General features: G+C 40.3%; 2 protein-coding genes across 3 annotated transcripts in view; one reads left to right on the top strand and one right to left on the bottom strand.

Annotated features, from left to right (window-relative positions):
• Positions 1-15,949, top strand: part of stk36 (serine/threonine kinase 36 (fused homolog, Drosophila)) — a 22,866-nt gene continuing 6,917 nt past the window's right edge. For both annotated transcript variants that reach the window (XR_003299583.1, XM_026371499.1), the window contains exons 1-20: positions 1-306; positions 395-535; positions 639-716; positions 814-944; positions 1,031-1,280; positions 1,635-1,728; positions 1,841-2,019; positions 2,105-2,277; positions 2,351-2,456; positions 2,580-2,711; positions 2,798-2,974; positions 3,069-3,160; positions 3,263-3,326; positions 3,445-3,552; positions 3,646-3,720; positions 3,808-3,925; positions 4,015-4,141; positions 4,244-4,424; positions 4,631-5,560; positions 5,833-5,924. Coding sequence is in view for 1 of the 2 variants with exons in the window: in XM_026371499.1 (XP_026227284.1) it covers positions 223-306; positions 395-535; positions 639-716; positions 814-944; positions 1,031-1,280; positions 1,635-1,728; positions 1,841-2,019; positions 2,105-2,277; positions 2,351-2,456; positions 2,580-2,711; positions 2,798-2,974; positions 3,069-3,160; positions 3,263-3,326; positions 3,445-3,552; positions 3,646-3,720; positions 3,808-3,925; positions 4,015-4,141; positions 4,244-4,424; positions 4,631-5,560; positions 5,833-5,924 (3,332 nt within the window). In the remaining variant the exon portion in view is untranslated. The remainder of the gene's footprint in view (positions 307-394; positions 536-638; positions 717-813; positions 945-1,030; positions 1,281-1,634; positions 1,729-1,840; positions 2,020-2,104; positions 2,278-2,350; positions 2,457-2,579; positions 2,712-2,797; positions 2,975-3,068; positions 3,161-3,262; positions 3,327-3,444; positions 3,553-3,645; positions 3,721-3,807; positions 3,926-4,014; positions 4,142-4,243; positions 4,425-4,630; positions 5,561-5,832; positions 5,925-15,949) is intronic.
• On the bottom strand, positions 6,826-11,891 carry atf5a (activating transcription factor 5a). The gene is made up of 4 exons (XM_026371502.1): positions 11,587-11,891; positions 10,405-10,653; positions 8,911-10,096; positions 6,826-8,818 (listed from the first exon to the last, which is right to left on the bottom strand). The coding sequence occupies exons 2-4, from the start codon at positions 10,544-10,546 to the stop codon at positions 8,632-8,634; spliced, it is 1,515 nt and encodes a 504-aa protein (XP_026227287.1). The 5' UTR covers positions 10,547-10,653; positions 11,587-11,891; the 3' UTR covers positions 6,826-8,631.

A 15,949-nucleotide genomic window follows, 5' to 3' on the forward strand; every position in this document is an offset into this window, starting at 1 on the left:
CGTATCTAAACAGTAGTGGAAGCTGTGCCGCTCTAAATCAACGCTGCAGTCGGATATTAGACATGACTTGTGAGTGTAAAGTTAGAATTTTTCAATAATAATATAACTTACATGTGCCATGTATGCTCCAGTGTGCTGTCCCAGCAGATAACTTAGCGACGCCAACAGATTGGAGAAGTTCAGTTTTAGTCAGTAACGTAAAGTTAGCCTCCAGCTGTCGATATGAATTCATATCATGTTTTGGAGCTGGTGGGAGAGGGTTCGTTTGGTCGAGTTTACAAGGGAAGAAAGAAATTTACTGGCCAAGTAAGTAGCTATTTTATATGAGCATAGTTTGGAAGTACTGTCTGCTTTGTTTGGCCACAGCGTTTGTCTGTCCATGTGCGTCCATCAGGTGGTGGCCCTGAAGTTCATGCCTAAGGTGGGTCGCTCTGAAAAGGAACTGCGAAGTCTCAAGAGAGAAATTGACATCATGAGAGGTCTTCAACATCCAAACATTGTCCAACTCTTCGACAGCTTCGAGACTGAAACTGAGGTGTGTACGTTATAACTTCCTGTTTGACACACAGAGTTTATTTTTTTACAAAACCATTTTAAAGTCCTCGCATATGAACATTGTTGTTGTTGTTGTGTAATAGGTTGTGGTTGTAACTGAGTATGCAGAGGGTCAGTTGTTCCAGATTCTTGAGGATGATGGGTTCCTACCAGAAAGCCAGGTACAGTCACTGTCACTACACAGTTGTGGCAAACATTACCTGCTCACTCTTTATGGTTTCATATAGTTAGATTTTTTTTTTCTTCCATTTTTACAAGGTTCGTGAGATTGCCTGCCAGCTGGTCTCAGCTTTGTATTATTTACACTCCCATCGCATTCTCCATCGTGACATGAAACCTCAAAATATACTATTGGAGAAAAGTGGGGTGGTGAAACTATGTGACTTTGGGTAGGTAGATGATATTTCTTTCTCTATCATAACTAATAATAATTTTTGCAATCACTTAATAATCACTGAAATAATTTTTGTTGTAGGTTTGCCAGGGCCATGAGTGTCTCCACCTTGGTACTGACATCTATCAAGGGAACACCACTATACATGTCTCCTGAGCTAGTGGAAGAGAAGCCATATGACCATACTGCTGATCTGTGGTCGTTAGGCTGCATCCTTTATGAACTCCACACGGGGGCGCCTCCGTTTTATACTAACTCCATCTTCCACCTGGTGCAACTTATTGTGGGAGACCAAGTAAAATGGCCAGACACTATGAGCGACACCTGCATGGTACAGTACAACTTCCATATAGTAGAGCTGTATTATGTTTGGATAAAACCCAGCATCTGCAATGTATGAAATGGAACGGGCTTTGAGGCAGGACTGTAGCATGGATTTTAGCTTATAAAGTCAAACATACAATTTTTGTTTGTCACATTTAGAGCTTTATAGGATACTTCATGTGAAGGTAAACTGCACCTCAGGGGCTCAAACCATCATACTGTAAACAGACATAACTCAGAATATGTCCTTGGAATCCTCAGTTATAGCAATAGGTCTTTGAAAGTTGTCAATGGAAAATAGGCATTTGGTTTTGTGTATGACACATAATATCATAGTGATTCTATGATGATTCCCTTGCAGGGTTTCCTTAAGGGTTTATTGACCAAAGATCCTCAAAAGCGGTTGTCATGGCCAGACCTCCTGCACCATCCCTTTGTTGCTGATGGTGTCCTAGGTGAAGTCTTATTTTACTGAGAAAAAATATGCATGACACTGATCTGAGATTTTTTTTTTTACATCAATTTTATTAAACAGTTTCTTCTTCTCATATTGCTGTGTTGACACAGTGCTGTCAGACACAAGCGTCAGCCCTCTGACAGTCACACCGAGCCCGGACATGGTGGCGCTGAAACTTCAGCAAGTTGCAGCAAAGACAGTACCAGCTTCTGGAGGGAGTATCTTATTACGAAAGGCCAGGGAACAGAGAGACAACAGTAATAAGGGGAAACTAGCAGAAAGTGCAAAAGTAAGTGACAGATGATTTTTTTTTTTTAAGTTAGTCATATGGTAATTTATGGAGGAGCTTTATGCATCTCTATGTACATTAACAGAAAAAAAACAATGGAGTGGAAAATGAAAGGGCCAACCCCGAAATGGCGGAAGCATCCTCTAGAGCCATGCCCCCCTCCAGTGATGTCTCTGTTATCTCTGGTCACCCATTCATGTCAGCTGACAATCAAATCCCCAAGCCAAAGATTCAAGCCTGCATGAGAGGAAAACACAGGTGCGTGGGATGGTCCTGATTAAAGATTCATTATACTATAAAAAACAGATGGTTACGGTTACTTTCTCTGCAGGGGCCAGATCAGCAGAGATTATGAACAAGAATTCCCTTCTGTAGAGGTCGGTCCGCAGCTAGTACGCAGATGCAATGAGGACAGTCAGACCACACTGCACAAGCAGGTCAGTGTGTTGTTTTGTTTTTCTGTTCCAGCTAATTCCAGCAGCGAACGTGCTGTGGAAATGAAGAAAGTGGTTGCTGTCTTAAAGGTAAATATGCCTTTCACAATCAGTACTTTCTTACAGGATGATGACAGTGAGGAGTATTGGGAGACATTGGCCCAAGAAACAGATCCAAGCAAACAGCAGAAAGAACTATTAAACTACAACACCATCATACCACAAATTAAAGCTAAGGTTCTGGCTTTTAAAGCTCAGGTAACTAGGTACAATTTTTTAAATGTGTGTAAATTATCCTAATTCATAACAATAAAACATACAGTCTTTTTCTTTTGTTTGGGCAGCTAAGGAGTGGTTTTGTTAAAGACGTGTGGCAGATTCACCAACCACTGAAGACCTTATGCAACCTGATTCTGAGCTCTGAACTTGAGAAGTTGTACCAAATTGGCCAAGAACTTACCTTACCCCATCTTCTCTTTGAGCTGATCCATGATACTGTAAAAAACCCGGATTTCATCAAGGTTAATCATTAGAATTGAAATTAAATTATATATATTGCATTTTTCTTGCAACAGTATTTTTTACTTTTTTTCTTCTACATTTTTTCTTTTTTAGCAACAATGGAGTGTGCCAGCACTTGGAGAAATTATAGTAGTACTCTTGATCTACTGGGAGAAGCACTGTGATTGGGTGGAAGAAGAACATAGGTTTGATTTTGTTCTTTTGTGAAACACTGTATACATGCACTGACTATCATGCATCATAGTCATTCAAACAAGTGCAGCTCATCATCTGTTCTCTTACTGTAGACTGGAAGAGTTTACTAAGCCCTTCCACACTATTCTGAGTCATCCAGACCTCATTGCTTTGGCAGTAAGTCCCCATTAAAGTTCGTTAATAGTTAATGTCAACCATGACTGCCACATATTGTATATTGTGTGACTGTAGCCAGTTGTATGACCAAGTTGATTTTGTTGTTTTTTTTTTTCAGCCCTTGGCCGCCTCTGTTTTGTCTCTCTTAACACAACTCATTGATATTGAGCTTGATCTGGACACTGTAACCTCCTTGCTGAGGAACCTGCTCTTGGACACATATGACGTACTGAATCTGAATATTCTGCAATAATTTGACAGCTTTTCATGCATTGGTTCACCATTGACTAAAGTCGTACACTCTCCTCTGCCTTGTCAGCCTCAACTTTCTCTTCCCTCTGGCTGGGGACACTGTGATGGTTTACTTTCTTTACTTCTACACACACTCTCTGAGGTCAGACAATAACTACAGTGTGATTCAAAAAAGTTTGATAAATGAATACCACAGACCAAACTATTTTTTTTTTTTAAATTTTACTAGCAAGAAAATGGCTCTCAGTCATCATGTTTAGATCCAGTTCTCTTCCTGGATCTATGGAAAAAAATTGGTTCTTCACTAACAGTGACTGCTGCAGATTCACGCTTCTGTACAGCAAATGGTAAATATGCATGGAGTGAAACCCACCATATTGAAAACAGGTTTACATGTCAGCGGTTGACATAGTTTTTCATTTTCTTTTTCCACCAGGGCTGTATTCATTTCTGTCCATGTCACTGCTTGTCTTCACCAAGGATCCATACTCATGCATTCCTCTGTTTTCTAAGAGTGAATCAAAATGTGTATACACTCTTGGCCGGCTGCTGGGCACTGACTGGTTAGTATACAGATTGACCTACTGTTTCACGTGTACCATGTATCTTGGAGCAGCACGTCCACTTTACCTGGAGCTAACAATAACCCATTTTATACCCTACAGTCTTCATTTGTTTGCAGAAGGCAGTCCTGGGAGACTTGAGTTGGATCTGAGTCATGACAGTGTGTCTGAGTTAAGCTGCCACTTGTTGTGTTTTCCATTTGCCTTGGACCTGTCGCCACACACCATGTCTACAGTTCTCCAGTTGTATGACAGCTGTGGTATTGTCACAAGTCTCATGCAGGTGAGGGCCTTCCTATGCTCCACTTAAAACCTCGCTGGCAAACATAATTCTCTGATGCAACACAGGATAACTCTTGCAATAGGCTCATGTCAGGCATACTACTGTACATCTTAACGTCTCTGTAATTAGGTTAGAGCATCATGTTGTTTGTTGTCAGCTGTTTGATCAATGACAGGTTGATGATTTTGTTTTATATGCCTTGGCAGGTAATTCAAACTCTTCCTCCTCCGCTACTAGAGCTGCCTCTCTCCCTGCTGAGCCGTTTGCTCCTGTGTGACCCTGAGCACTCTGTGTCCCACCTCAGAAAAGCTGCTTATGATTTTTTCATGCCACCCAGGAAGAGCCAGCTCACTGCCTCCACACACCAGACATCACTAGCGAGAACTGCCAGCTCCCTGCTCTTTAACTTGTTGCAGCTGGATATGTTGTGGGGCTCTGCTGTGGAGCTCCTGACTTTGATGTCCCAAATAGCCCGTTCTGCTCAGCATGCCTGCCTTCAGCTTCACCTGGAGGCCTCAGTACTCCACCAGGCACTGCATCACACTTATGACCAGATAAGGGTTGCCACATGCAGATTTTTGGCAAATTTGGATCCATTCAGGCCACCTAACCTGCAGCCTGATATTTTCGAAAGCATGATAAACTGTCTTCATGATCCCTGTTTGCCTCTCCGACGAATGGCTTGCAGGGCAGTTGGTAACTGGTTGGGATATATTGCAGCAGGGTCAGGGTTTAAAATAGGTAGGTCCAATGGAAAGGGCGGTGACTTTGTAGGGTGCGGCAAAGAGAAGGAACAAAATAAAAACAAGTGTTCACACAGTGGACGGGCAGGAGATTTGGCTTCTGTAGTAGAACAGGGAGTGGACAGTGAGGAGGGGAGCAGGTGGATGGCGGAAGCCAGGAGAACAGTGGCCTTGCTGGCGTCTCTGATCACTGACCCAGATGCCCTAACACGCCGTCACTGTTGTGCTGCCCTGGGAAACCTGGTAAATGTTGATGGTGCTGTGTTCATGTTGTTGGAGAAAGATGTGACGAGCTTACTTCTGAAAACTGCTTGCACGGATTCCCATAATGCAGTGAGACAAGCTGCCATAGGAACCCTGTGTCTGTACAGCCAGCAGGACACAATACGCCAGGTAATTAAACAAACAGGTTTCAGACAGGCAGATGTTAAACTTACAGAAAGCTTTCTTCATGAAAGAAAACAGTTCACAGTATTTCTTTTCATCCAATCAAGGTTTCCCAATTAATTTCATTAAGATTGTCTTCATTCATTTTTTATAGTTTTTTGCTTGTTATATATTATTGTATTTTTTAGTCATACATTTTATATAATTCAGTAATTGTGTATTTGCACTTTACACACAAATATTTGAATGAGTGACTTTCCCTTGTATTTATTTTAAAGGTCCTGATATCCCTCCATGCCAGTAAGAAACTTCTTGACGCTTCTCAACATGCACCTCCACAATGTGACTATGGTCAGCTTATTGAACTGCTGTGAGAGAGTCCAGACAGATCAGAAAGTAACTTCAGACCAAATGCCATGTGTCAGTGATTTTTCTTATCTTCAGACAATTCTTGTGGTTTCTTAGTTCCTCTTCTCTTAAGCAGTGGTATTGCACTACAGGAAATAATCATCCTCACTTCATTGCATAGTTCTGTTTTTCTGCTTCTGGACTTTTTTTAGGTGAACTAAATGTCCTGCTTAGTAAAAAAAAAACATTTTAATAGAATCAAAATAAACCTTTTCTTAAAAACTGAAGCCCTTCTCAAACTGTAGCCGTGTGCTGGGAAATAAAACCGTTTGCTTTTGCTGATTAATTTCACCACTTGCTCCACTTTGATAGGAAACTCCAACGCATCCTCTTCTGTATTTTTTACTTTAGCCTACATATATAACCGCTCTCAGCCAGAGCTGTCAGACGGTGTCGCAAATAAGTGGATTAATAAACGTGATTATTTCCATCATACATCTTCTCAGCGATGTAGTAAATCTAATATAGTTCTCTTTAGATTGACGTCTTTCCTGATCCGGATCAGTGGTCTCAGGGTGGACGGTCTGCCGGGCCAAATATTTCGAAAGACTGGCTGTTAAATTAAATGAGTCACGATTGAAAAGAAAAAGTAATATAATAATATTTATTAAAACAATAAATAACTGTCATTCATTCACGTGTCCAGGGCCGCGGGCTCGGATCACCGGGGTCTGTCGGGGTCTGTCGGGCCCTGCAGGTTTCAACCCCGGTTTGGTCAGGAACAGGAATTTATGGCATCGAAAAGCCAAGTCGGGTTTTTAATCTCCATCACACAGCGTGTGTGTATTAGTGACAGATTTTAAGAGTCGGCATGAGAAGGGAGAGTCCATTTCAGGTGGATGCTCAAAAGAAGCACAACGAACTGAGGTGATGACACACTTTATTTTCAAAGCAAAAAAGAAACTGACGACACACAGTCGATGTGTATTTATGATTAAATCAACTCGACTTTACAAAGCGTTATCATGTGCTTTTAAATGATTTGGAAATTGTGCCTTCGTTCCACATTTTTGGTTTTAACAATCGGAGTTAATTGTGCACCATTATACAATCTCGCCAAAAACTGAATAAACAATATAAATAAAAATATCCATACTTCGGCGCTTCTATTCAAGATTGTCTTAAATTACATATGCATAGAAAAAAACATCTATCCTCAGTGTAGACATGTTTAACAGTAACAGTTATTTTAGTAGAACAGCAACAAATGAATTAGAAAAAAAAAACCTCACAGTTTCCTCTTACACCAAAGCTAACTCTGCAAAAGCCTAAACAAATAATGGAATGAGGGTTTTTTTAGTTAATTTTCTACAAAGAAAAAGCTAACACACTCCACTCCCTGAATATACAAAAGTTGTTACAAATTAGTGCAGATCAGCCAGAGGCCTAGAAAACTTATTGCCTTAACAAGCAGTTTGGAGGAAGAATCTCCGATTTATTTCTGAAAACCAAAATGTTCTATTCCGGAGAGAGAGAATACATTAATGGAAAAACATGCAGAGGGAGGCTGCTAAAACTCCAATAGTTACAGTATTTGTACATAAGGAAAACCAATTTTTACATTAGGAAAAATGTCAGTCTGTGAAATATTACCATGTCTTCCGTCATGAGCAACTGAGCTATATTTTGTAGTATTTTAGGATAAACTGCATATCCTGAGCTGCAAAACAGTGTGCTTGCAATAATAACCAACTTCCAACAAGCACAACAAAATGTCAGTTTCCACCTTCCAAACAGTTCCAATATTAAATGAGTTCACTTTTGGTCATAAAAGCATCATTTGGACAATATTCGCCATCTGAAAACAACAGATAAATTGTTGCAATAAAAGTAATTAAATACCAGAAAAGTAAAACAAAAAATTAAAATGGACCAAATAGTGTTCCTAAAAAGCAGGGCAAAATGTAGATTCCCTTTAGTAAAAGGGATTGGGATCATATTAAACTTGAAGTAAATCAACTGCTTTGTCAAAAAAATTACATAAAATTTTTGCTCAGTTCGAGAAAATGTGTTTTTCTTTTCTGTACGACCAAGTTTTTTTTCCGTAAAAGTCAATACATATACAAACACAATTTAAATATTTTATAATGGTTATAAAAAATTGAAATATCATTTGCTGTTCCATGGTGGCTAGAAATTATTTTAGAAAAGTATTTGGTTTAAAAGATGAAGTGTTCAAAATGTCAAAATGAAAGGATGCTGTTTTGATTTTTGTTATAACAAAAACATATTTGACTACCTCTTCCATTTCAAGTCAAATGCATAAATAAATAATAAATAAACATAAATATAAAAAACATTAAGTTCTATTGCTGACATCAATTCCAATGTAAGGCTATTAAAAAGATTAAACCTGCATAACGAATGACATTACTTTTTCAGGAATAACTCTAATTCAATTAGAGTCACGCAGTGTGAGATCTATTAGAAATGATTGTCATTTAAAGCATTGCAATGCCACAGTGCAGGCTCAAGTGATTAGAGTGCGAAAGCAATGGAAGCATTGGATAGAGTGTTAATTTAAAATGTGAAAAATAATTCACATTAGCAAAGCATGCATTTACCCAGCCCGCAATGAAGAAAAAAAAAATAACATTCAATTCTGGACAATGACACAAAACCTTTTTCCCTGTTACATCCTCTATAAATGTACTTGCAGAAGCTTGGTGTTACGCTGTTGTGTCCTGCTTGAGCCTTTGGCTGCGGGCCTTGTACACTTCAATCAGCAGATCTTTCACATACTGGATTTCACGTTCTACAGACTCTGCCTTGTCCCGCAGCTCCCGGTTCCTCCCTTCCAGGCAGTGCAACTGTTCCTCCAAAGAATCTAACTCTGCTCTTTTTCGCTGGCGATATCTGCAATAAGCGAAAAGAAGATTTATTGAAGATGCTTACCTGTGTAATTACGTTAAAAGTTATGTTTCGTCCAGCAAAAAACTCAAACTTACCTGTGAGCGGCAGTTTTATTCTGATCTCTCTTTTTCTGTTTGCGCTCCCCGCCTTCAACTGGAATGATGTCCACTTCGTATTTCACAGCACTGTGGTCTTCTTTCAGCCTGCATGCTTGTCTGTGTCCTGAAGACTCTAAGTTCATACTCTCCCTAGCCATTAAAAGACACTCTGGGCCCTGATTCTCAAGGAAGTTACAGTGTAAATCATGTTGTCCTATCTGTAGACTCTCTGTTTTGACCTGCTCGTTGATGCTGCCTAAGAAGCCATGATAGGCCTCAGACTGTGGTGTTGCTGGAAGATAACAACCTTCATTGCTCTCACTTTTCCAAGAAACGGTGGCTTTTGTCACCTCCACACTAGTTTTGATGCTGTTCAGCACCTCGCTGTTACCAGTGCCTCCGCTGACCTCCCTCATGCTATACATCAGCAAATCCTCTTTTTTGTGTGGGACATCAAGTGATCCACCAAAGCCAAATCCTCCACCAACAACCTTTGCACCACCTATCACATCTTGACTGAAACAGCAATTTTTCTGTTCTTTGGGTAGAACGGCACATCTTCTCACCTCGACTGCACTGCCCAGACAGTAGCTTTTTCCTACCAGCTGCTCGTCCTCCACACAGCCATAATTACCTGTAAGGGTCACTGCTGAGTTACCTGAGATATTTCCTTTGGAACTCAACAAATTGGTATCATAGCCTTCACTGAACCTCATACCATCAACTCTTTTCCTACCACACCCATTGGGGCGACTGTAGCTATATGGGGTGTGTCTCGGTATTTTGGATCGCCCAATGGGCCCACCACAGATACTCAGCAGGTCCAGTTCTCCGGTTGCCAGGGTAACAAGAAGCGGGCTGGATTCTGATTGGTTGGACGAAGAGTATGATGCATATGGCAGCTGACTGAAAGGCTGAGGACCCGCCGGCAGTGGACCCCTGTCACATTTTCCCAGCCTCGGACCTTTATCTGGCAGTGGTTCAGACAGGAAGTAGTCCTCTAGTTGGGCAAGTTCCTCTTGCAGCAGAGAGGTCATGACCTCCAAGTCAGAGGGCACCTGGATATCATTCTGAAGGGGTGAAGGGGGAAGGGATGCATTGGTGGAGGAGGGAGGGGAAGGAGGGTTTGGGAGGTACGAGGAGAAATCCACTTCTTCCGTCATCCAGTCAGTGAGACCATCACCTATTTAGGAGGGTTTTAAAAAAATTCAGTCGTTAAAAGCTGTCTGGCAAAGAAAAACATTAAGGCTAAAAAATAGCAAATATAACAATATTAGTCATCCAACAGTGCAAGTAGCCGTTTCCTAAAAGCATAATCAGATCAAAAATAGTAGATGCAAAGCAAGAGTTTTTCAAAACAAAGTTAGAACATATCAGTGTTTTACATGTAGCTAGTTTATTACTTACTGTTCAAGAAGGACGAATGTGCTGCAGTGCCGAGCCCACCTGAAATGGGGAAAAATATAAAAAAGCGTACTCGCTGCAACTCACCAATTAAGTGCTGACTCTCCTCTGACACCTCCCCCCTGCACCCCTGTGATTGGCTGTGGTTAGCCTGTGGGTGAGAGAGAGCGAGGAGGTCTGCTGGGCAGACATGAAGAGTCTTCCAAACAGGAGCTGATGTTGCCATCATTTTGTCTGTTGGTGCTTTGATTCAGTCCAAGTCCAAGCATATGCTGAGAGCAAGCAGGGTCTGACAGATGGGCCACAGACAGCAGGGCTGGGTGAGCATAATGAAACCTAGACCGAAAACACAAACAGGGATCAGGAATGTGTGCAACTAAAAAAGATCGAACTTACTTATTTGACAAATGGAAACAGGAATATCGCCCTGACTGCTGTCAGTAGGTTTCCCAGAATGACTCAATCTGTTTTGACTACAATAATAAAACCACCAACAAGTTCTCGGCTTTGCAGCAAAGTGCACGTTTAAGCTCTATTAAACGTGCACTTTGCAGCAAATATCAGTTACAAAATAATATACCATCAAACAACAACCAACAAAAACGTAAAATGAAAACAACTCTATCGGTGCTGGCAGTCGGTAATACAGAAGTGAGAGCTGTGTCCACTGGGGACTGAAATGCCCCAAAGCAAAATGTGCTGTATGTTCTCAAAGCACCTGGGACCTTGTGATGCTGTACGGGCCCAACAGTTGACGAGAAGTACTCTAAGAGACACCCTGGTCATTCAATTGGATTAATGCAGATCACCTATTTCCAATGACACCATCCTCTTAAATTAATCACATCTGCTTGATCACTTAAGCAGTTTAGATTACAGTAGTGTGATATGTGCCAAAATATGTCACTGAAAGGGATGAAAACGTGATAGTCTCCAGTTTACAGGACATGGGAAGGATGCAGAAGTTATCATCATACAATCCTATAGCTTTCTAATATTAACCCTGATACACATTAATGTCAAAACAACCAAAGTCCGCATAAATCCTGGAAAGCAAGTCATTAAAGCAACATGAGTGAGAAAAAAAAAGTCTATTTGAATAAATTAAATTAGAACATCTTATGGGCTATGAAGCAGATAAATGAGGCGAGAAAATGGTCCACACCATTTCAGGTGCAACAAAGAGCTGTAGCAACAACAATAACAACAACAACAACAACACAGTAAAACTTGCACAGCTGTACAGCCAGTAGAGAGAGTTTCACTTACTCCATTCTTGCAGAAAAATAGTAGAGCACTTGAGGGTGCGTTGCTGAAGCAAAGCACGACTTCTTTTCGGTTCCAACAAGTACACGAACTTAAAGAGCCATATTTCAGCTCGGAATATCCGGACGAGTTGTTGCTTTGCTGTGGTCGACCTGTAAACTGAGGAACAGCTTAATTGTGAGAAAGCATCAGTTCACTCACACCTAGCAACCAAGTGCGTCACCAGGACAAACCGTGCCGCTCAGATCCCTCCGCCCCCACCCTCCCACCGAACGACGTCCCACCAGCCGCAGCAGTGCTGTGGCGTGAAAGTAGTGAGTACTCGTCGTTTTATAATTAACAGCAACATTTAATAAGAGTTGGAATCGTATTATTGGTCATAAACAGACGCAAACGTGGACTTTCCGGCACGTTTAAGGCAACAAAGGTCACAAAAATAAGTTCTGTTGAGTAACTATATATGTAGCGTTACACTTGGTATCTAATGGGCTACTTTTTTGGTTTTTTTGTAAAGTATTTAGGGAAAAAAGCCACGGCAGCACCATTTCAATGTCAATAATTTACCATAAATTGTGATAAATAATATTATAATAGTATTTAAGGGGTAAATCGATGAGAAATCAAGTTGCTAACTCGCGTTACAACCTCTCACTGTTTCTCTTACTGCCCATTGTTGCCATAGAGACGGGGCAGTGCCCGTGTCTTTGCCATTAGTTTAAGTACAGCGCTGCTTAAAAGCGAATATCTGCGACCTGCTGAGAGGCTTGATGTACGCGAACACGGATGTGTACAGCTCCGACGCTGAACTGACCTACGAGGCATGGTATTGTTTTGGAGGGGGACTATTTGATTCACAACGCACTTTGTTGTTCAGTACGAGACTGTTGCATGTGCGTTGCATCAGTGGTCTACGCTCCGAACGATTGGCTGCGCCTGCTCAGATTGTCCGCCTGTGATTGGTTGGACTCGGCTCCATGTGAAATGTGATTGGTCGATGGTAGGCAAGGCAGAGCATCGCTGTGCTGCTCGCCTGTGTGTTGTTGTTTTTCTTCCTGTAGTGCAGTCTGTGCACATGTTTCAGGTAAACAAACCGGGCGTGGAGATCACTGCTGCAGTTTGGGAAGCTGCGAAAAGCTTTTATATCTCGTGTTACAGGTCATTCACGAGCTCATTCACACACAGAGCCGCTTGTGGTTATCAAGGCTTTGGAGGAGAAAGTCTGACTACAGTAGCCTGTGTTATTTGATGCACTATAATCAGTTCTGTTATCATAGGCTCGCAGTCTCTTTGTGTTACTATTGGTATTGATTTAAGTTAGTTAGTCTATTGAAAGTATGTTAAATCACTTTTTCATTTTTTAAACTTATTTAATCAATAGTTAAGAGCATCATATTCAGCAGGACATTGATTGATGAAATTTCAAGGAGTGAGTGAATAATAAAAGATAAATTCTTTGTTTTGTTTATCTTAAAATACTTATTCAACAACCTTTATTTTTGTTGTTAATTGAATGAGACAAAACTGCTGGAATCAAATTAATTTTCTAGTAATGGCTGTCAATAATAATTAAATGTGGAATAAAGCTTTGTTTATCTTTTTTTAGCAAATCCCGAAGCTGAGTGAATGTGCTGTTCTCCTGTTGCTATAGTAATAACGGACACTGCCCCCTATTTTAGACTTGTTTTCTGGTTGCTGTTGCCATGGGATTTACATCTCTCTCTCTCTCCTTACCTACTGTTTTCTTTCCACCTCATTTCTGTTTTCTGTACCCCTCCCTATCCAACCATTTCTCCATCGCATATGCTGAGTTGCATCTCAGTGACAATATCACTTTGTCAAAACCATATGCTGAATTTGCATATTGATGGGACACTAGCGTCTAGCCTCTAATAGATTTGTCCACTGAGTGGCATGTCTGTGAATTAAGTAAAAGTAAAGACTCTCAAAGACACCCTCAACTTGACTGCACATAACATTATCCAGAATGACTGCAGAGGAGTTCCCACACAAAGTGAAACATGGCCTTTGTTTGTAGTGTTACTCTAGAAAGATTTGAGTGAAATGGTCTGCGTAGGACTCTGTGCAAGTCAGTCTTTGTTATTCTGAGTCATTTAAAGGGACAGCCCTGATACAGACAGGCTATTCAGCAAAATGCCCACTGTGTGGTACCGTATGAGTGGAGCTTTGAGAGGTTTGTAGAAAAGCAACCTGATGCAATCTAGATAAATGCGGTCGTAATGGAGAGCAGATTGAGATAGTAACTGCTGAAGTTGGAGGGTCTCCCAGGAAATCGCTGACTGCTCTCTCTGTCTGTATTAATTGGTCCACAGAGGGCTTCCTGTTTGCACTTCATGAGAGAAATCCAAGGTGCTGTTCATGGCAGCGTTGCTGCATTTCCCTGTCGTCTCTACTATTAAGTACAATTTACGTTATCATCATTTAGGAAAAGCTGTAAAATTAGTTAATTACACAGAAAAATACCTTCACTTCTTTCTCTTGCTTTAGATCATCCAAAGGGCTTCGTGTCTCACTGCAAAAACCTAGACCTTAAAGTTGTTGTCGAAACAACACACACACTTAGTAACTGCTGATTTAAGGACAAGCTGTCAGACAACATGAACAACTTTAGACCAACTCAAACTTCTGAAATATGTAAGGTGTTCATTATCAGTTTTCTATAGAGAGACGAGGCTGTCCATCAATTGAGACCCATATTCATTGTCTGAATATTGTGTATGAGCCGAGAAGTCAGAAAAGTCAATGCTGCATGCCAAGTACATGTATGGCATGTTAGTAAGGGTTACACCATCATTTCATCATCATCTCTCTCAGAATTTATTGTCCTCAACTTTTGCCCCTATTTGAACACATGAAGAAAACATGGAATTCACTTACAACTTGTGAATGGAAGCCTCTCAGAGGGGATTTGTGGATGTTTTTGTGTGTGTTCAGCCTACAAATTACTCATTTGTTTCTGTGTTTGGTATAAAAACTGTTAATCAAATTTCAAAAATAGCGACAAGCATACTATCATTTTTCATTCATGAATGTTAGGACTATGCTTAATTTGCATTCAGCTGTGACAGATGTGAACCAGTTAGTCACATGGCTGTTTATTTACTGTTCCTCAAGGACTTCATGGTAAATTAGAGGTGTTTGATGTAAAGGACTACAGCGTCTGTTTTGTCTTCCTTTGGGATGAAACCGCTTTTAGGAGATCACTCCTAACAGCTCCAACTCCTAAAGGCATCTTACTGAAGGCATGGCGCACAAAACTCACCTGCCATCATAAAAGAAAAACAATCCATGTTGTAAAAAAAATTACATCAATGTTAAAAATCTTACTAATTTAAAGAAATCATAGTGGAAATTAAAAAAAATCTTCCAGATGTTGAATCAGACTTTCTGTTCGTGTCACTTTTCAGCTTTTAAAATGTTTAGCTCTTTAAGCAAACATGTCAAACAGGTCCCTAATGGTTCCTCTGTGTCGATCACAGCACTCAAGCTGTGTCAAGTTGCTCTGTACAGCAATTAAAACCCCAGAGACCCAGTGTCTACCACCTCTGTGCTTTACACAGCCAGTAGTCATTCATTCAAGCCATATGTTTCATGCTCATAACGCAACTTGCACAGTGCAGTCAACAGCACTTAACCGCTCAGTTTATTTTATGTTGACCATAAATGTTAAAATCTAAAAGTGAATTCATCTGGTTAAGTTTGATATTTTAAAACTTTGCTTTATTACTGTACAAATACATATTTTATATCATATTTCCTATTTTATAAGATCAGTTTTACTTTATAAGTTGAATAGAAAGCGTTTTTATCAAGAGTTTATAGTTATTGAACTCTAAATCAGGACTAAACTTAGAAGCCAATAAGTGTACTCGGGTCAACAATATATAATAAACACATAGCTTACCAGAAATGTTAAAATTTAAAGGAGTCACAAATTATTTTTCCAATTAGAAAAATCGTTTTGAATCTAAAAATTGGGTTGTTTCAAGCAGGATGGAGCATGATACCGTGATGATATATGTATAGTGACACTTAAAACTACTTAATTTTCATGGCTGGTAGTCAATGAAATACAAGAGCATATCAAGACTAAAATCCCTCCCTGCCATGAAGCTGTGGTGTTAACACTCTATGTTTACTGTACACTGGCCTCATTAGGTCAACGCTGGTGCGTTTCCCCTCCAGATATTTTTCAGATGGCATTGTTGTGCTTGCCATGAAATCCCCAAAACATGTATCTTTTATTGTAATTTAATGATTTGCATAACATGTACCCTATTTTGACTTCATTTCTCATTCCCTTCAAAGAGAGTGAGGATGATTTGTTCAAAGTGGGAAACATTAAATA

This window comes from Anabas testudineus, chromosome 14 (assembly GCF_900324465.2).
Source record: "Anabas testudineus chromosome 14, fAnaTes1.2, whole genome shotgun sequence".
NCBI lineage: Eukaryota > Metazoa > Chordata > Actinopteri > Anabantiformes > Anabantidae > Anabas > Anabas testudineus.